We start from the raw sequence: 19,774 nt of genomic DNA, 5'->3' as shown, positions 1-19,774 counted from the left end.
GAGGAGCCCGGAGCAAATCCCTGCCAAACTGGCTTTGGGAGGTGAGGAGGGGGGTGATGCTGGGGGTGGCGAAATCACCCCCTCTGCCCTTCTCGCCTGGCCGGAGAGGGTCACGCTTTGGCAGCTTTCTCCGGCGTTTCCCGGGGCTGTCGCTGGAGCAGCCCTTCCCGGCTGTGGAGGCTGGGTCGGCGAGAGCAGGACGGCGCCTGCCGCAGTGCGCGGGGCTGGGGCAGGGGCCCGGCGTGGCTGCCAGATGTGCTGTGCACCGCTGGCAGCAGGGGGGCCGGGGGGCTGCAGGTGCCACGGCAGCTGCCGCCGCTACAGCAGCCCTTCAGGGCTAATTTGGAATAACTGATGAGGACGTCTTTATTTATGCAACTACAATTTCTCTTACATGGTCAGTTGTTTCAGCCTCCGCAGCTGTGTCAAATGTCCCTTTAGTTCAGCCTGAAGAGTAATCTCTTCCAGGGGAAGAAAATAAAATCAGTATTTATTACTATTTTCTATATAATGCAGGAGGAGGTCCAGTCTTCCTGATGCACGGAACAGCTGGTGCGGGAAGGTTGTTTCGTGCCGATGGCGAGCAGGGCTCGGCTGTTTGTTCCGCTCCTCAGAAGATGCTGCAGTTTCTCTCTTGACAAGCTCCGTGTTGCTGCTGCACTCCTCGTTGAAAAAACGAACGTTATTTAATGAAAGGCCAGTAACATGCTCTGAGTCAGGAGAAGGGATTTGGATTCTGGCAGGTTTCGTGGTTCCTTTCCACTCTGTGCCCTTGTGCCTGAGCGGGGCGCGCAGCCTGTACCGGGCGGTGGTTGTGTTCGACAGTGATGGATGATACACGCAGAGACTCAATTAGCCTATTAATAAAGCACAATCTGGGCCACGCTTTTCCAAGCTCGGCACCTAAATCTGTATTCAGGCGCAGAAATGAGCGGCCTCGTTTCCCCGGCAGGTGCCGGTGACCAGCACGAGCTGTGCTGGGCGTCCCCGGGCGCAGCGGCGGTGGTCGAGGGGACCCCCGGCCTGAAGGGTCTGCGTTGGGGAGGGACGGGGTGGGCACCGCAGCCGCGGGGACCCGGCCCAGGGCCGTCCACATCTGCCTTCCCCGCGGGAGCAGCAGCTGATGGGACCTGCCCATTCCCAGCTCATTAAATGAGCGTCTCTGCGCTGGGGAGGTGTGGGGTGAGGTGCCTGGGGGTGCCGGGGGATGGGAGCTTTGCCAGCCCAAGGAGTCGCCTTTGGCTTAGGTTGTGCCCAGACTCCGGGTTTCTGGCCCTTGAGCCGTGCCAAAGGGGACGTGGCTGGTGCAGGTGGCCCTGGGGTCCCTCCTGCTCCCGGTGTGTCTGCTCTGCCCACCATGGGCTGGCATCTCCTCCCTCCGCGGGGGGGGTCTGGGGATGCTTCCCCAGCACGGGGCAGCACGGGGGTGGCCGTGCCCATGGGCCGCGCAGGAGCTGCTACGCGGGTGCCCGTCCTTCATGGCCACGAGGCATCGAAGCCTCATGGAGCTGGTGCCCAGCCTGCAGCTTTGCCAGCGGGTCCCCGGCCGACGGCCGTGGCTGCGGGGCTGCCACAGGCACAGCTGCCCTGCGCGGCTGGCGAGGGCGACCTGGCTGGGCACCACCAGCCCGGCCCCGGCAGGGTCCTGCGTGCGGGGCACCCCGCGGCTGGCGGCAGCTGAAATACCAGTTTCAATATCTGTGTATGGAAATGGGAATCTCTCGTTTTTTCCAGTGCTGGGGGCATTTGGACATCACAGCAAGGGTAAGGGGCAAGCTTTGCTGTTCAGCCCGGGGAGGAGCCGGGGGGGGTGATGCGGGAGAGGGGAGCAGGCAGAGACGGTTCTTGAAATTTTAGCTCTGAGCTGTCAGAGCGTGGTTCCCGTCGGCTGGCAGGACTTGCCGCCTGCAGGGAGTTGTGTGTTTGTGGTCTGAGCATCTCCCGGGGCCTGGGATGGGTTTGGCAGAGCCGCTGCCTGCTCAGCTCCAGCCCAGCCCCCAGCCGGGCGCCGTGTCTGTAACACCCTCTGCCCTGCGCTGCGTCAGCCACTGCATCGAAACCCGCCCTTGGCTGCGTCCCAGACAGATCCCATCCAACACGTTCGCCACAGGAGGCTTTTTAAGACTTGACTTAGGCTTGGCTGATGTCCGCGTGAGTCCCACCCCGTTCTGCGAGCGAGGGGGAAGGAGGGGGGAGCAGGGGCTTGCTCCCAGGCTGTGCAGATCAGCCCGTGCCTTGGGGTGGCTTGGGACAGCCCTGGAGGGTGGGACACCGAGGCCGCAGGGATGAACCTTGGAGGCAACCGATGGATCCTCTCTGTTGCCTCCAGGTGTTTTGTCAAGACTGCTGTGCCGATGCCACGAGCGCAGGGCTGGGCTCCAGGAGATGAAAGCAGTGGAGCGAGGGGAGGGCTGGGCTACAGCCATGGTGGCACCGGTGCCGGGGCAGCAGGTGGGGGCCCGGTCACCAGCGGGATTTCCAAAGGAGGCTTTACGTCAGCGATTGCTTTGTGGCCATCATTTTCTGGGAGCAGCAGGTCCCAGTGAGCACCCCCTACCCCTCGGCCAAGCTCTGCTGGGCAGCACCGCGGTCTTCTCCATCTCTGGAGACATCCCAAACCCGCCTGGACGCGTTCCTGTGCCACCTGCTCTGGGTGACCCTGCTCTGGCAGGGGGTGGGAATGGGTGATCTCCAGAAGGCCCTTCCCACCCCCACTGTTCTGGGATGATTCCCTCTGCCGGGCGCAGGTTCTGTCTCTCCTTCCCCTTCCTTCTGTTCCATCCGGAGCTGGAGGGGGCACTGCACGCCCCGCGTCCCCCCCAGCCCTCTCCTCTGTGCTGCACGGCCCGTTCTGCTCCCTGCGGACGTCTGCGTGTGAGTGCGCAGGATGCTCCATCCGCCGGTGCTGCTGGCTGAGGGCTGGCGCTGCAGCGGGTGGGATGGATGGGTGGATGGATGGGTGGGTGGATGGATGGAGGGGCTCTCCCCCCACAGCCGCTGCCCAGGCAGGGTTTGCCCCCCCCGGGACCGGGGTGACGCCGCAGCCTGCCCGGGGGTCACCGCCTCCCATTGCCTGGGGGCTGCCCTGGTGCCTGCTGGCCTCCGGCACCGGGGGGCGAGTCGTTTGAGCAGCTGCATGATCGCAGCCTGAACTTCATGGCTCTCCAAACGAAGCGCCGTTTGTTTAAAATGCAGAGACATTTATCATACCGTGCCAAGGCCCAGGAACGGGTTAATGCCAGCCCCGCAGGGTTCCCCCATTGCACGGCCTGTGTCTGCTGAGGGATTATTTGATCAGATAATGCAGGTGGTAAATGCGTTTGTCGGGAAACAGGAACCTGTGTTATCTGAAGGAGGCAGCGTGGGCTGTCAGGAGCAGCCTTTGATCTGCGGAGACCGATGCTGTAAAGCGGGTCCCCCATCCTCTGCAGGGTAAAGCGGCTCCCCATCGACGGCAGCGCAGCGGTCCCCGGGTCCTTCTGCAAACCCCGGAGGGTGGGCAGCATGGGGGGCCGAGGGGCCGGATCCTGCCAGCACCTCCCCACCAGCCTGGGCACCTGGGTGCCGTTTGCTCTGCCATAAAGGGGCAGAGGCAGCAGGCTCCGAATGGTTTTATCTCTTCTCCCTCTCTGGCCCCAGACAGGGGGGTTTCCCAGGGCTGCATCACCTGATTCAAGCTTTTCAGAAATCAATAAAATACTGGGTTCGATCCCAAACCCGACACAGACCGAAGGACCCCACTCTCGGCAGGCGCCGAGCCTCGGGGGCTGAGGCCGCCGTGGAGGTATGGCTCTGCTCGGCGCAGGGCTGCTGCCCCGGCACGCGTCCTGCGGGCTGCTCCGCTGAGCAGGGCTTCCCGAGTTACGGGGCGTGCCTGGGCTCTCGCCCGCGAGCACAGCGTTACAGCGGTCGATTATAAATTGGATGGAAAATTTTGGAGTAGTTAAATCGCTGCGGTACAATGGGTTCGATGTACAGCGTTGCACAGCTGTATGCTCGGTCTGGGTAAATCCCATTGCTGATAAATCAGCTCTCGGGGGGGGCTCTGCAGCCCCTGGACTCTGGAGAGCAGAGGAAGCGTTGAGCCAGGAGAGCCTTGCTGTAACTCCTTATTCTTCTTGGCTTACTGGCCTCAAACCTTGAGCACATAGGAAAACCCTTTCTGGCAAAAATAGCGATCAACTTTTTGACAGAGAGGACGCACGGCCCATCTGCAGCAGCGACCCCCAGGGCTGGATGAGCTGCGAGTGGGGCCCTGGGGGGCCGTGAGTGGGCGTCACTGGGGACCCAGGGCCCCCGGCTCTCTTGGGTGCTGCGTTTCCACACCAAATGCAGGAAGGACCATGGTGTCCTGGCCCCGGCGCTGCTGGGAGCAGCTCACAGCGCTGAAATGAAGGGTGTGCTTCAGTCTGTGCATCACTGGAAATTAAATTTTTAATAATTTTGAGATGTATCAGATTTTATAACTATAATACTTTAAAATTCCCCATTAACATTCAGTCCAGCGCTGTCTGTAAGTTGCGCTGACACAGGACCTCATAAAGCTCTAATTCTCATTGCCCGGACGCTCCCGCGCTCTCCAGAGCTGGGTCTGGCAGCAGGGACTGGTCCTGGAGAAAGCAGAGATCCATGGAGTCCCTGCGGCACAGCCCGCGGCCGTGCACAGCCCCAGGGTTGGGAGGTGGGGGAGGTTTTTTCCTGAAAGCTCAATAGCAGAAAAAGGCACCGAAAAAATAAGCTATAACCAGGCAGGTCGGCCCCGGGCTCACGCGGAAGTGCCAGACCAGGGGAGGTGTTTGACAGAGGCAGGAGAGAGCGGAAGCGATGAGCTGAGGTGACCTGTGCCGTGTCTGCGGCGCGGGAGGCAGAGCTGCCACCTTGCTGGTGGGCCTGAAAACAGACCCTGCGCTCACAGCTTCCCCGCCCAGGGCTTCGGCGCCGCTCGAGCTGCAGGGTGATTCCCAGGCAGACTCTGACCTTGGTCCCCCTTTTCTTTACGCTTTTAGAACACCCTGGGTTTTCCGTGGTGTTTGGGGCGGTTGCTGTGCTGCTGCCTGCCTCGTGCTCTCTCCACGTTCTCGCCGCGTTCTCGCCGTGCTCCGTCCAGGCAGCTTCACCTCGGCACTGCTGCCTGGAGTTGCCTGGACACAGAGGTGTTGTCCAAGCAGATGTGGGATTTGGCTGATGCTGAGGTCTCCTGCCAAGTCCTGGGCGGCCTCAGCATCCCGCCGGGGCGTGAGCCGCAGGTCTCTGGGTGGGGACGGGGATGGGGACCAGTGCACTCCGTAGCATCCTGCTCCCGGCTGCTGTGGGGCTGCCCCTCGGGTGGGATGGGAGACGGTTTCTGAGATGAAAGTGTTGCTGGTGAAGCACCAGGGAAGTTGGTGGGATTTGCACCGTCCTTGCTGTCACCTTACAAATTCGGCCCCTTCACCCACTCAACATCCCCGAGCGCCTCAGCCCCGCTGCCTCCTCCTGCTGCTTCCTAAATGAGTTTCTTTGTCTTGCAGAGAGATGCCAAGGGACAGTACCTCTTCGACCTTCTCTGCCACCACCTGAACCTGCTGGAGAAGGACTACTTCGGCATTCGGTTCGTGGACCCCGACAAGCAAAGGGTGAGAGCCCTTCCCGGCCGGGCTGGCTGTTGGGGTCCCTGCAGCTGGGGTGCTCTCAGACATGTCCTGGCCGGGGCTGGGAACGGCAGCGCGAGGCCGATGGCTGCGGTGAGATTCGGTTTAGGCAGCAATGGGGGCCCTTCCCCGGCGATGCTCCCTGCCCCGCTGCTGGAAGGGGACAAAGCCCGGCGGGTGACGGGTGCCCTGAAGGGGTTGTTGCTTTGCCCGTGGGAAGAACAGCTACTTCTGGTCCCCCTGAGCACCCTGGGGAGACTCCCTGCCCCTTCCCATCTCTTCGGCCAGAGCCAGGGCTGGGTCTGGTGCTGCAGCCCCGGGGAGGGGGGGCCGGGGTGCACCCGGGTGCTGGCAGCAGCAGCCTCAGTGTCCCGGCTCTGCTGGCGCGTCCTCGGCGTCAGTGGGGGTGTGCGAGCCAGAGGGACTCAGCATCGCGTGCGAAAGCATCGTGTGTTTGCAAAGTGAGAGGGTTTGGTGCTATTGCCAAGGCAAGGAGGGAGATCTCCTGACACGGGGTTTGCAGGACTATTTCTAGTGCAGAAATGTGTTTTAACACCAAGATTAGGCCAAGCAAGCGACAGCGTTGTGAGAATCCAAACACTTGGCTTGTTGCCTCAGGCAATGAAGAGTGAAACAGGACGTGGGAGTGCGTGGAGCCGAGAGCCCCCGCGGCAGGACCTGCTCTGGCCCGGCAGCGCAGCTCCCGGCACGGGTCTCTGCGGGTCCCGCTGCGTCCCCGGCGGCTGCAGCGGGTCCGGGCGCAGGGTGGCACAGCTCCCGCAGGGACAGGGCCCCGCCACGCGCCCAGCGAGCTGCGTTTCCACGCAGGAGTCGTGTGAGCGCGTCCCGCCGCTTCCTCGGGGTGATCTGCCCACGGTGCTTTCTCAACGCCTGCAGAGCAGAGCTCTGCACAAACACAGGTGAAGTCGCTGCTGGCCGTTAGAGCGCTCGAGGTGTGTGAATGAGAAGCGCCGTGAACGCGCTCGCAGGCGTAACTATTAATAACAGGCCTGTGTTGCGCTTCCTGCCGATCAGTATAAGCCACCGGAACCAACGATTTCTGCTCCCCGAAGCACCTCCTGCCGTCTCTGCCGAGGGAGCAGCTGGAGCTGGGCCCTGCGTCGCTGCCAGTGCCGGGGAGCTGCTCCCGCGCTGCCACCCACGGCAGGACGGGGCCGGTCTGAGCCCCTCGCTCTCCCTTCTCCTCCCAGGGGCACCCACCGACACTCACGTGGCTTTTCTCGCCCGGAGCAGTAGCCTCCTCTTCCTCATCCTCCCCACCCTGCTAAGTTGGAGCCATCAGGGAGCGCGTGACGCTGCTGCCTCTCGTGGGGTCTCTGGACCATCGCCCCCCACCTCACCTGTGCCCCCCAACTTGTCTTTTCGTGGCTCTCTCCCTCCCGTCTTCTCCATCCGTCTCCCGTCTCTCCAGACCTGCCTCCTGGCTGTCGTTGTCACGCTGATGCAGGACCCGATGGCTGGGTTTGTCATGGGCTGTGGAGTGGTGGCTCGTCGGCGCCAGCGAGTGGCGTTTTTCCTGCGTGGTGCCGAGGGATCACGAGCTGCCGCGCCACTTGTGTCAGCTCTTTGTTTCCCTGCTTTTTGGTGAATTGCCTCTTTAAACGCATGTAGAAATAAAACCCCGTGCATAATGCATTACGATGCATCGTCTCTGCGGGCAGGGTCAGTGAAGAGCGCGCGGCTGAAGCCTGCGCTCACCGAGAGCTCCGCGCGGCGCGCTGGGGAACCCCGCGGCACAGTCACTGCGTGGAGGGGGAGTACGGGGGGCTTTTCTCGGAGCGTATTCCCTTGTGGCTAACGAGGGGGCCGATGGAGAATGCAGGGTCGTGTCTTGTCCGAACTGGTGCAAGGAGAGGACGTTTCGCTGCTGTCGCATGTGGTGGGTCGGTGCCCAGGGCTGGATCCTGCTTCTCCTGCGCCGTAGATGCGCAGCCCAAAGCTGGTGGCAGCGGCTGCCACAGCAGCCCGGGAGACCCCCGGAGAGGGGCAGAGGGGCGCGATGCCGAGGACACTCCTTTTACCCGTACTTTGCTCCTCCTGGCCGTAATCGATTCAGTTCAGGCCACAAGGGCTGAGGCAAGAGCCATCACTCAGCTTTGAGGAGCATCCCAGGACGGGACAGCTTGGGGAGGGGACACCCCTCCGTGTGAGCGCCAGCCGCAACCCTGCAGCTCAGGGACACAGCGGCTGCCGAAGAGCTGCCCGGGTTTAGCATTTCCTCGGCTGAAAGTGCTGCGTTTAAGCCCGTGATGAACTAAGCTGTCGCTTCAGTCCATTATTTCTGATGCACAAGTCAATATTCCCTGTTGAAAGTGCGCTCTGCCCCGTGCCCGATGGCAGCCTGGGCTGGGGAGGGGACAGGGGGGCACACAGCGAGCGGGGCTGGACTCTGCTCCTGCCCGGGGCTGGGCTGGGAGCCTCAGCATTCGTGCGATGCAGGAGAGCGGCTGCCGCAGCCGGCGGCACTCTCCGGGCTGAGCTGCAGCACGGGCAGTCTTTGAAAAACTCGTCCTTTTCAAGCATGGCCGGGAGGAGCCCGTGCGCTGCCCTGGGGCTGCTATGGGTGAGACACATCTAGGGAGATCACAGGGCCACGGGCAGCAGAGGTGCTGAAAAGGGAAGAAAAAGAGAGAAAAAGTCCTGCCTCCTTACCCGTCGTGTCCCAGCACCCTGCTGGCTCTGGGTCAGGGGATGCCGATGCCGGCGTTCAAACCATTTCAGCCCAGTCCAAAAGACAACGTGCTTCTTCCCAGCGTGGTGGGGACCATCATGACCTGGAGGTTCCCTTGGTCCTGGAACTGGGACAGGCGTTTCCCCCAGGAACCCCCCGTGGTGTTCCCCATCCCCAGCACCGCTGTCGGAGCACTGGGACCACTCGCCGCCAGTGACCCTGGGGTCCTACGGGGCTGCCCCATGCCCCCAGGCTTCCTCACGCCCAGGGGGCTGCGTCCGTGCCGTCGCAGGAGTTACCAGCGGCAGGGAGCAGACCCCAGGTGACTGGGCATGCCGGGCCCCTCGGACCGTGCCGCTGGCTTTTGCAGCGCTGCCAGCAGCGCGTCTGCGCCAGGTGCCAAACGCACCCCAGGAACCCCCCCGTGAAACCCAGCCCAGTTTGTGCAGCCACGTGGAGCCACCGCTGACTGGTTTTGTCTCAGTGGTGGGCATTAATATTTATGGGAATCCCAGATTTCAGTGATGTGTCTTTATAGGTCTGTAATCCTTTGTGCGAGCTAGTGTTTGCCTGAAGTGTATTGGTGTTTTGGGGTTCCCCCTTCCCAACACAGGGGCATCTGAAGCCGTTTCTTGACTGACAGCACTTTGTTTCCTCGCCGCGCCTGCTCAAACAAGGGCAGATCAAAGCAGCAGCTATTGCGGAGGCTTTGCTACAGGCAGAGCTTGATGTTTCTCTTTGACGGCACAGAAGTGCAATTTCGGAAACACAGGCTGGAACTTAACCTTCCCAGTGTCACGCTGCAGCTACGGGTGCCGGGTGCTGCTGGGGCTGGGCTGGGTGGTTTCAGCGGGCGCTGCGGAGCTGTCGCGCTCCCCGGCAGCACACGGCAGGGCCAGCCCCGCGCCCCAGAGCTGCGTGTCCCCGCGGCCGCCGCAGGGGTCAGCGGGACCCCGGGCAGAGCCCCATGGTCTCCGGAGCCGCCAGCCCGCGGGGAGGTGGGTCTGTACTTCTTGCCTGCAGGACCTTGATTTAGGCTTTAAAAAATCCCATCTCCAAGAGACCGGTCCACGCACTTCTTCACCCCCAGCCTGTGCCCCCGTGTGGCACCAGTGAGGGGTGATTTTAATGACTGGGGCCCTCGGCTGCTGGTGGGACAGACGGGGGCTGCAGCCCCCTCCCGCCTCAGCGTAGGCTTCTATTTCAAGCAGGGGGGGAGTTTTGTTTCTTTAATTTTGCCCTGAAGAGTCAATTATTAATGGAACGTATTTGTTGCTGAGTTACTTTAATTGTCTTCTTTTTCTTTTCAGCATTGGCTGGAATTTACCAAGTCGGTTGTGAAGCAGATGAGGGGTGAGTATTGCTGCGAGCAGATGGACAGGCAGCGTGTGCTCCTCGGTTTAGATGTACGGCCATTTTCCCCAGCCCTTCCCCTCTGGGGTCAATTCCCAGCACATCTCCCAGAAAAAATGGCCTTTTCGGTTATCCACAAAGCTGTTCTGCTGGGTTGAAAGTGGGATCGCTCCCCACCGCTCCCCCTGCCGTCGCAGCCGGCCAGGACCCCCGAGCGCGCGGGCGCCGGCCCTGCCGGAGACCGGGGCAGAAATGGTTGGGATGAGCAAAGCGAGGTTTGCCCACGGCTTTACTGGGGACCTCTGCTCTCCCCATGGCCACCGCAGCGGGGAACGGCCCCCTGCCCATCTGCTCCCTCCTTACCCGGCGTATCTGGGTGCGTTTGGGGTAACGGGGAGGGCAGGCGACACCCCCAGCAATATCTGGCCGCCTCCTCGAGGGGGGCTGTCGGGGAGGGCGAAGGGGACAAACCCTGCCGTTCGGTGACCGCGGTGTCGCTGTTGTCGCTGCAGCCCAGCCTCCCTTCACCATGTGCTTCCGCGTGAAGTTCTACCCCACGGACCCCGCTGCCCTGAAGGAGGAGATCACCAGGTGAGACCCCGCGCGGCGGGACCAGCCGGCCAGGGCTGGGCCACGGGGGGAGCACGCCCTGCTGGGGGGAGCACACCCTGCCGAGATTCATGCTGCAGTCCGGGGAGAGCGACAGCCACGTCGATTTCCAAACCAACCCCAACGTTTCTGGGTTGTCCCAGCTGTGGGGGGAAAGTGCAGAAATCCCCACTGTGCGCCTGGGGCCCGGCGGGGAGCGCTCGCGGTGGGTTTAAACCCACTGACGTGGGCTTTGGCTGCGGTCGGTCACAAAACCCACGTGCCCGGGGCAAAGCGCTCCCAGTAGAGCGCTGCCCACCGTGACGTCCGTCACGACTTCCCTGCCGTCCTGCCAGTGCAGACCAGCTCCTGGGCTGCACCAGGAACTTCCCCGTGGCTCTCCGAGATCTCTCCTTCCAACTGGGACGGACCCCCCCGGTCCCAGCCGGTGCGGGAAGGTGGGTTCAAGCAGGAGCAGCAGCTCTCCCGCGAGAGCGATTTCTGCTGATGCTCCTGCCACTTCTGATCAGCTGTTAGTGCCGCTGCCTCAGCACGTCCCCTGCTCAGGGTGTTGTTCCGTGTGCTCGGTCTGTCGGGAAGGGTTTGAGCGTCTCCGGTTCCCTTGCCGTCCCCTGGAAGCAATTAGCCACGTCCCTTTTACGTAAAGGGGCATGAACGCTCTGGGAGAAACGGGTGATAAACTGCCCTGCGGAGACCTGACAGAGCTTCTCCCGAGTTTCTGTCTTCGGGGACTCTTCATGCCGCTCTTCCTGCCAGAAGGAAGGACACTCTCAGCACTCGCTGAGAAATTGCGGCAGCTTTGGAAAACAAGCCGCGGCTGTGGACTGTGTTGAAAACGAGCCCTGCCGTGGCGTGGGGGTCGGTCTCTGCCTGAGCCAGCGGGGCTGGCACCTTTGCTAAGGGTTTCTGCATTTTTCCCCTGGAGCTGCTGCAGGACCCCCCACGTCTTGGCCCCAAATGCCCTCAAAGAGTGGCAAGTGGCCCTTGTCCCTCCCTTGGAGTGGCTCGGTCTCGGCAGCCTGAAGCCACACAGCCCCGAATCCCTCTGCACGTCCATTTCCCGCGCTGGGCTGCCATTTCGCCATTTGCCTGCTCTGCCTGCCATTAAATATTCCCGAAGAATAGCCGGGGTCCATGCTAAGCGCGTCGAGAATTAAGTAGGCTTACTGACAGAGCTAAATATACTCCAGGATTTAATTCTTGGGATTTTCAGTCTATTTCTGTAGGCAGCAAATGAGAGAGGATGTCTGGGCTTTTGCAGCCTGATAAGCAGCGTGTTTGGAACATACCTGGGCTCAGCTTTTTCCTTCAGCTTTGCATTAATGAACTCTGTACATTTGTTTGGCAGATCAGTCCCAAGAAGCAGGGGATGGGGAGGTGTTTCCAAAAACCAGAACTAAAAACCACCCTAAGATGTCGTTTGGAAGCCTGAGAAAGTTGTGGTTCTGTGGGTGTGAGGGCAGGTGGGAGATGCGGGTCGGGGTGAAAGCGTTCGTGAAGAGCCCCGCGCGCGTTTGCTGGGCCTGTTGGAAAGTGTCTTCGCGTCCGGGACGCTGCGCGCTCTGCCGCCGCCAGGACACGCGCTGCAGTCAGCTGTCTTGGGTGCGATTGATCTGGTTTTTCGTAGAAACACATTTTAGGGGACCCAGAGAAGTGCCCAGGAATAGTTTCACACGGACACATCTCCTTGTTTTGCTCAAGAGGCGTTTATTTAGTTTGCAGATTTTACAGTCACTCCCAGCAACCGCGGCCCTGTGCAGGCACCAGGCCTTAATTTAAATGTGGAATGGCCAAAGCCGAGTCTCTGAGTAATGACAGCTATTATGTGGGCATTAAGCTGCGCATACAATATGTTAATTGTATTTCTTTTCTTTAATCGGAGATTAGCAAACATCTGCAGTTGTCGGGCACAGTGAGGAGAATCGAAATGCAGGGCAGGGATTTGCCCTGGGAGGGAGGGGGGGAGCCGGACCCCAGGAGCATCCGGACGGAGCCAGCGCGGGGGCTGCAGGAGTATTTCCCCTCTTCAATGTCCTTTTCCAAGGCAGCCTCATCGCCCAGCCCAGCGCTGCCCGGGAAGCTCCCCTTTCCAAGGATGTTTCCAAGGCACGGGCAAGGCTTTGGCAAACCGGTGTGGCACCCGCTGGGGGGGTTGTGTTTGTAAAACCAGCTCGGATCTGCAGACCTTCCCGGCCCGAAGGGAAGGGGGGCTCCGGGGGGGCACACCGGGGGGGCTGGGGGGATTGCAGGGTTAGACCCGCTCGGTTACACCGATTTTGTGAGGTCTGTGCTGGGCCAGGTGCCGGCGGTGGTCGCCGGCCGAGCCTGAGGTCTCCATCCCCACTGTCCCCCCCGCCGTGCTCGGGCAGCAGCAGGGTTTGTCACCCCGGCCACCAACCGCCAGCGCTTCAGAGGTGCTGGGGGGCGCTGGGGGCGAATAAAGGATTCGCCCGGCTTCAAGGCTGCAGCACCTCCGGCCCCTCTGTGCCCTGCAGCTGACGGGAGCCTGGAGCTCTGCAGCCCGGCCGGGCTCCGGCTGGCTGGGGTCAGGCTCTGACGGTCCCCCTCGCGTCCCCCTCACGTCCCCCTCGCGTCCCCCGCGCGTCCCCCGCGCACTGGGACGAGCCCACTGTGTGTGCGGGCTGCCCTGCTCGCCGCCGCTCGAGGGGTGCCTGCAGCTGCAGCTGAAACCTGGCCTTAAAATTCACTTTCCCATGGACCGAGTGCACTTTTGTATCTGGATTTCTCTTTAATGTATTTTATCTGCGAAAATTAGTGGTTTATCTCGTCATAAATACGGATTTGAGAAATGAAGCGTGACTGAGATATTGCAGAGTGCAAGTCTGATTATTTAAACACATTTCTGAGCGCTCCAATTTCCATTTTGCTCCTTCGCTCTCTAACTTGGCGTTTTACCATCAAAAGGTTTTCCCAAATGCATTGCCACAGGACTCGGCCCAAACTGTTACTGGGGTTTAAATTTATTCAAATATGTGATCTTCCAACCTAGTTTATCTTTCCACCGGGCTCTGGCGCGTGGCGGCAGAGCTGGGGGGTCCCTCGCGCTGGGGGAGGCCGTGTTGCGCGTCGGCGAGCAGGGAGGAGGGGAGCGGGGGCGCACGCGGGGACCTGGCAGGGTACAGAAGGTTGGGGAAGGAGAAATCGCACTACGGGGAAGCTGAGCAGCCGGGCGAGGATGCCGGCCTGGGAAGCGCAGCAGTCGCTGGTGGGCTCAGGACCACGACCCTTCAGAGCATCATCCCTGGGGAGGATCCCCAGCCTTGGGATGGGCTGGGGCGGTTGCAGTCGTTTGGGTGCTGCCCAAAACAGGGTGAAGCATCATGGGGGATGCCGGGGGCCGAGGGCACCAGCACCTCCTTGTCTGTGAGTTTCCTCCTTGCTGTGTTTTCCCTGGTGGGAACGTGCATCCCAGTGTCTCCCTGCCCGAGGGAGCTCTTTGTCCCTGCAGCAGCTCTGCCCTGCGGCACATGGCCATGCCGGTGGGCAACTGGCTGGTGGGGACCTCCATCAGCCCCCGGGGTCAGGTACTGTGTCCCTGCAGGCCGGAGCGGGCTGGGGCGTGTAGATCCGAGCCCCAGCCCCGGCCCTGGCCAGGGGAACAGCCCGGTAATTAGCCCTTGTTCGCTCCTAGCAAGTGTAATGTCTTCTAAACGGGCTGCTGGGAGAGAAGTGTTAGTGCAAGTGTCTCGTGGCAGATATTCCACGTCTAAATTGCCTGTTTAGGTAATTTAAACTTTGCTTAATAAATGGACTATCTCTTCTGTCCTCAGGTATTTAGTCTTCCTGCAGATAAAAAGGGATCTCTACCACGGCCGTCTCCTCTGCAAGACTTCGGATGCTGCTTTGTTGGCCGCCTATATCCTTCAAGGTAATGCTTTTTGACAAGATAAATTTGCTTTTCATGCTAAGTACTGATTACATTATTTCACTTACAACAGATCACTGCACCTAGCATACAAATGTCATCCCGCCGGTGCGGGGCTCCTGCTTCAAGCCTGTGCTTGTGCTGGGCTAGCGGAGGGCTAGCTGGGCTAGCGGAGGAGCATTCGGGGTGCAGCATCCCCATAGGCGTCCCCGTGGCTAATCCAGCCCCTGTCTCCTGGATCTGTGCCTGTCCCGGCGCAGCAGCAGCCCTGCGACAGCACTGCGCTCCCTGGGGCTGTGCGTGGCCCGCGGTAGCTCCGGCAAGCGCCAGGACTGCGGTTTGCAGTTGCGCAGAGGCTCCGGGGCTAACGGCGGTGATGCTGCTTGCTGGGACGGATGGAGGTGGCCTTGGGCAAGCACAGCGCTTGCTGCCGAGCCCCTCGGCGAAGAAAGCGCTTTTGTCAGCAAGTCGCTGAGGCGCTGATGAAGTTGGGAGCAGGAGGTGGGAAAACCTCTGCAGACCTTCTGCCTGCTCTGCCCTCCTGCCCGTTTCCCTGCCGGCATGGCTCTGCCTGCTCCTGCCTGCACTGCCCGCGGCATGGAGAGCACTGAGGGGCCGGCGTCTCGCGGCGTGGTGCTTAGCGAGGACTGTCGGCAGGTTTGGAGGAGCCGGGTGGCCCCGGCGTGGTGGAAGAGCACGTTGGCTTGTGTTGGCACCGTGATGCCAGGCACACGGGTGGGCTTCCAACCCAGGGGTGCGGGGCTCGGCGCCTTGTCGGGTTCCTCTCTGCAGTCCCCTGGTGTCCCCAGGACGAGCTGTGGAGATGTGCCTCAGCAAGCAAAAATGACAAATGTCAGTGCCAAAGCATTTTTGAGTTATTTCACAGTGCCCGGTGTGTTTCCCCCCTTCCAGTGCATTAGGCAGGAAACATAAAAAGGAATGCAACATCTCCGTTTCACTCAGGGCCTGAGGCTGGAGGGAATGAAATCAGAGCAAGGCCCCTTCATCCCCAGTGGCAGAGGCTGCCGGATTACTGTAAATCCCGGCGGGAGACACCAGCCACAGCGAAATGGCGGCGGCGATGGCTGCGGGCTCCCGCCGGCTGCTGGGAGAGGGAGCGGAGCTGCGTCAGCCCGCGCCCAGGAGAGAGCAGGGCTGAGCCCAGAAACCGGGTTGTCTCGGGCATTTCTGCACCCTGGTCTCAGCGCTCGGGGTCAGGGCTGCTGGGAATGGCTTGAGGATGGACTCCCTGTCACTGCGCTTGTGGCTTGCCCAGGCTTGAGGTGGGTTTTCCAGGCGGGGGATCAATGCCATGGCAGGCAGGGATCAATCCCATGGCAGGCAGGGATCAATCCCATGGCAGGCAGCCCCCCGCCGTGCTGCTGGGGCAGCCTGTGCCTGTCAGCGCTTCCCCAGGGCAGGTAAAGCCGGGAAGGAGCTTTTCTCAATGTCACTTTACAGATTTCCAACTAATTATATTTTTTCAAGGCGCAGTTGCATCCCCTGGGCGAGCAGAATCCGCTCGCTGCCTTCTTCCCAGCTGGGCTCGGGGTGGGGGCTGGGGGTGCCCCCGGGATGCTCGGGGCCGGTGGCCGCAGGGCTGCCATCACGTGGCCCCAGCGCGGCTCCCGGCAGGTTCTTGGCAAGTAGCTTGAGGAATTAATAAATTCAGGACAGTGACCATCTGCTGGTGGGTGATTCCCAAGCAAACGGTGAAATTAATTGGACGCAGTTAATGCTTTACAAATGATCCTTCCTAATGGGAAGTTCAGCCGGGTCGGAGCAGCATTCCTGGGATGCTCTCAGCCCTGATCCCGTGCCCGGTTGCCACCGGCTCGGCTTCCAAGGGTTGGGGATGCTGGGATGGGGTGCACACTGCGGACTGGGTTGCGGGGCTGTTCCTGACCAGTTCTGTCTCCCCCCAGCCGAGATCGGGGACTATGACCCAGGGAAGCACCCGGAAGGCTACAGCTCCAAGTTCCAGTTCTTCCCCAAACACTCGGAGAAGCTGGAGAGGAAAATTGCAGAGATCCACAAGTCGGAGCTGAGGTACGGCCGGGGGCCTCGCTGGGCGGGACCATCGGCTGCTGTAGGGATTACCGACGCTCGGCTGGTTTTTATCCCTGCTTGGGATTTTCAGCTGTGCCATGGGATGAGCACTCACCGCTCTGGTCTGTCGGATCCAGCGGTGCTCTGGGCAGCGTTGCCGACAGCAGAAATGCCGAGCGGAGCAGGCTTTGGGAATGCAGGCCATTTGGTGGCGTAGAGGTGTCACAACAAATCACCCTGCAAGAGGAGCTGCCGTGTCCCGCCAAACCTCTGCTCGCTGAAAGGAAAATGTGATTAAGCGGTCAAGGACAAGGCGCAGAAAGTGCAGACAAATAAAAAAAATACGCCGTCAATGCGGCAAAATCAGCCCCGATCCCTCCTGCCCCAGGGAGGGCCAAGGGGTTTCTCCTGCTCCTGCCTGTTGACTCAGCCGGCACGGCCCAGGGGGGTCCCTGGTCTTCCCCAGTGGGACGGGGACAGTGACCACCCCCTGTCCATAGGGGGGGTAGACCCCCATAGGTCCCCCCTGCCATCTCCCCTCCCGCCTTCACCCTGCTCTGGGGACACGAGAGACTGTCAGCAAAGCCCCGTCCTGCCTGGCACTGGCGGTGCCGCGGGGGCCGTGTCGCACCGGGCAGCCGTGAGCCTGTCCCTGGGGAGGACGGGGCGAGGGTTGAACCTCCCAGAAACCCGGCAAGGCCGTCCCTTCCGTGCTGTGGGCTCCTGCCTTCTGCCCGGCAAACTCCCCGTTCCTCCCCCTGTGAAGAAATGCCTGCATCCCGTATGGGAAATCCAGCCCTACGTTTTGCAGATACTCCTCGGTTTCGGCCCTTCCTGGCGCCGCGGGTTCAGCGGATCCGGGGCTGGCTGGGGCCGCAGGAGAAGGGCTGGGTTTCGGTCTGGGCTCCTGCTGCGGATCCGCGGTGCTGGCGGATGGAACGGGAATATGCCACAACTGATGCCTCTTGCGAACAGAAGCCCTGTAGCCGAGGGCTGACTTTCATCTTCGTGTCTTCCATGGAATACTCTTTCCCCCCCCCCCCCCCCCCATCTTTTTTCTCTCCTGTAGTGGGCAGACACCAGCCACTTCAGAGCTGAATTTCCTCAGGAAAGCCCAGACTCTGGAGACCTACGGGGTTGACCCGCACCCTTGCAAGGTAAAACGCTTTTCTGGGGGCTGTTCCTTGCGCGGGATTTCTCGCTGCAGCCAGTCCCAAGCTGCAGAGGTACCAGTGACCGGTCCCCAGCGCGGCGTTCGTCACCAGCGGGCTGTGGCGCTGGCAGCGCCGTGCTCCGCGGGATGCGCTGGAGCCAGCAGACCCTCTCCAGCCTGGAAAACCAGCCCCCGGTGGGGGTGTGTGTGCAGGGGGGAGCCGGGAGGGCGAGTACTCAAAATCCTTCCAGAGAGCATTTAGGGAAGCCATAAGAAAGCGTTTCCACATGCAGACAGCTATAAAAGACAGTGGCCGATCATCTTCTGCTAAAGCGTGTCCTTTGGAGGCAGGAACAAGGTCAGTGACGTGTCTGAGGAACCAGCAAGCATTAAACTGCCAGAGAGAGTCTATCGCTCTGCTCTTCCCTGGCCCGTAATCCAGTTTTCTGTTTGAAAAGCTTTTTATTGACTGTAGATGTCATTGCGTTTGGCTCGCTCTGGTCCCTCATAGTCCCATCGCATGCAGATGGATGCGGGATGCAAAGCAGACAGAGAATTTTCACTCGAAGGGCAGTGCCTGCTCTGTGCTCCCCCGGGGCTTTTAATTGAATTATGCCACGTAAATACACAATTATGGTAAATATATCTGGCCTGGGTGGGGGGGTCTCCCATTTAGCATCCCCAACCCCTGTTGAGCCTCCGCACGCCCCGCTTCCCATCCTCACCCCCAGCATCCCCCACCTTTCCCGGGACACCCGGCTCCCCAGCTCCCCCCCGCCCTGACCCGGGGGGAGCTCTGCTTTCGGCCATTCACCCTTGACAGGTTAAGATGGACTTTTGATCTAATCTGGATTCAAAACCAATTTGTTCTCTGCTCAAATTCAGAAGATCTTATCACAACGCTGGCTCCCCGCGCAGCCCCGGCGGGCGCTGGAGGCGGCCACCCCTGCCCCGTGCCAGCAGAGCAACCGAGAGCCGGCACCCGGGCTGGAAAGCAAACGGCAGAGAAGATGCCTTGTCTCTCGGTTAAGCTGGGAAGGGCACAGCTGGGAGCAGAGGGGAGGGCTGTACTCCTGCGTGGGGGCAGATCCTGGGCACGGGGTGTCCCAGGGGCCAGCAGAGCCCCCGAGGAAATGTCGCAGGCACCAAACAGGGATTGCGCTTCTGCAGCCGCCCCCGTAAAATTGCTTCCTTGCTTTTCCTGCCCAGTGCCGCACCAATCCTGAGCCTCACGTGCACCTTCCCATCCGCTCAGCATCCTTCAAAAGCCATCGGAATGTCTGCCAGACAAATAAAAGTCAGGGCGAGTCTAACAATTACTGATCAGCCACAACTGTTTCATAATATTTTTGAAATTCAGCATGTCTCTGTTTTTTCCGTGCACTTCCATGCATTAACCAGTGCAGTTAATGATTACTTCCCCGGAGTCTAGACGGTATGATTAAGTGAAACTGCTGCTGTGCTCCGTACATGACACTAATTATTGGTTTTAAGCTGTCTCGATGCCGCCCAGCCGTGCTGGCTGTGCAGGGCTCTGAGGGAGTCAAGCGTAACAGGTTGTTACCGTTTTCTGGTTTAATTGCTAGCAGAAGGGTTGGCGAGGCACTGCCCTCCCTGTTTATTCCTCACCGGTAAGCGGCTGGGAGCGCTGGGGCTGGGAGCCGTACTGCGGTTTCTCCCCATCAGTGCCGCTGGACCAGCTGCTGGTTACTGGGCTGTGGGTTTGCTGGGGGGGGGGTCACGCTCCACGAGAACCTGCCGGGAGCATCCCGCCGGCGCAGTCGGCACGGTGGGTTCTGCATCGCCCCCCGCCTCTGGGGCTGGGGGCCGCTGGTGGTGTGTAACCCTTGCTGGCTTGGCAACATTTTGCTGAGAAATTGCTGTTGTCTTCCAGGACGTGTCGGGGAACGCGGCGTTTTTGGCCTTCACTCCCTTTGGTTTTGTTGTTCTGCAGGGAAACAAGAGAGTGCACTTCATCAAGTGGTGAGTTCCCGCCCCGGCATCGCCCGCGGTGCCCTGCTCACTTGGAGCCGCGCCGGCCGGCTCGCTTCGGCGAGATGCGCACAGTGCCGCGGGGCCAGGGCCGTGAGTGCCCCGTGTCACCGCGGGGTGCTCGGGGGGTGCTCGGGTGAGCTCCCGCTTTGTTGCCCCCAGACTTCTTACTGTCTGCGTTTGTTGACATGAATCTGCATCCTCCATGTGTTGACCGAGTCCCCCGAAACCGTCCCCCCAGCCCCTCTGAACCCAGCTGCATTGCTCTTCGCTGCGTCTCAGGTTTTGGCCGGTGTGTCCCTCAGGGCTGGCATTGCCACCCGGCCAGTGCCCGTGTGACGAGGTCCCAGTGACTCTGGGGTGCCCCGCTGACCGTCAGCTTCACCCCAGGGCGTCCCCCTTTTCCAGCT

At 61.0% G+C, this 19,774-nt stretch overlaps 1 protein-coding gene across 3 annotated transcripts in view; it reads left to right on the top strand.

The window, feature by feature from the left end:
* FRMD5 (FERM domain containing 5) overlaps positions 1-19,774 on the top strand; it is a 104,081-nt gene that overhangs the window by 72,725 nt on the left and 11,582 nt on the right. For 2 of the 3 annotated variants that reach the window (XM_054215504.1, XM_054215501.1), the window contains exons 2-8: positions 5,511-5,615; positions 9,633-9,675; positions 10,188-10,266; positions 14,076-14,173; positions 16,096-16,219; positions 17,289-17,376; positions 19,267-19,355. In XM_054215504.1, the coding sequence (XP_054071479.1) occupies positions 5,511-5,615; positions 9,633-9,675; positions 10,188-10,266; positions 14,076-14,173; positions 16,096-16,219; positions 17,289-17,376; positions 19,267-19,355 (626 nt within the window). The remainder of the gene's footprint in view (positions 1-5,510; positions 5,616-9,632; positions 9,676-10,187; positions 10,267-14,075; positions 14,174-16,095; positions 16,220-17,288; positions 17,377-19,266; positions 19,356-19,774) is intronic. The other variant, XM_054215503.1, reaches the window with a different exon arrangement.

Source organism: Rissa tridactyla, chromosome 9, assembly GCF_028500815.1.
Source record: "Rissa tridactyla isolate bRisTri1 chromosome 9, bRisTri1.patW.cur.20221130, whole genome shotgun sequence".
Taxonomy (NCBI): domain Eukaryota; kingdom Metazoa; phylum Chordata; class Aves; order Charadriiformes; family Laridae; genus Rissa; species Rissa tridactyla.
This window is presented reverse-complemented; position numbering and strand designations above follow the sequence as displayed.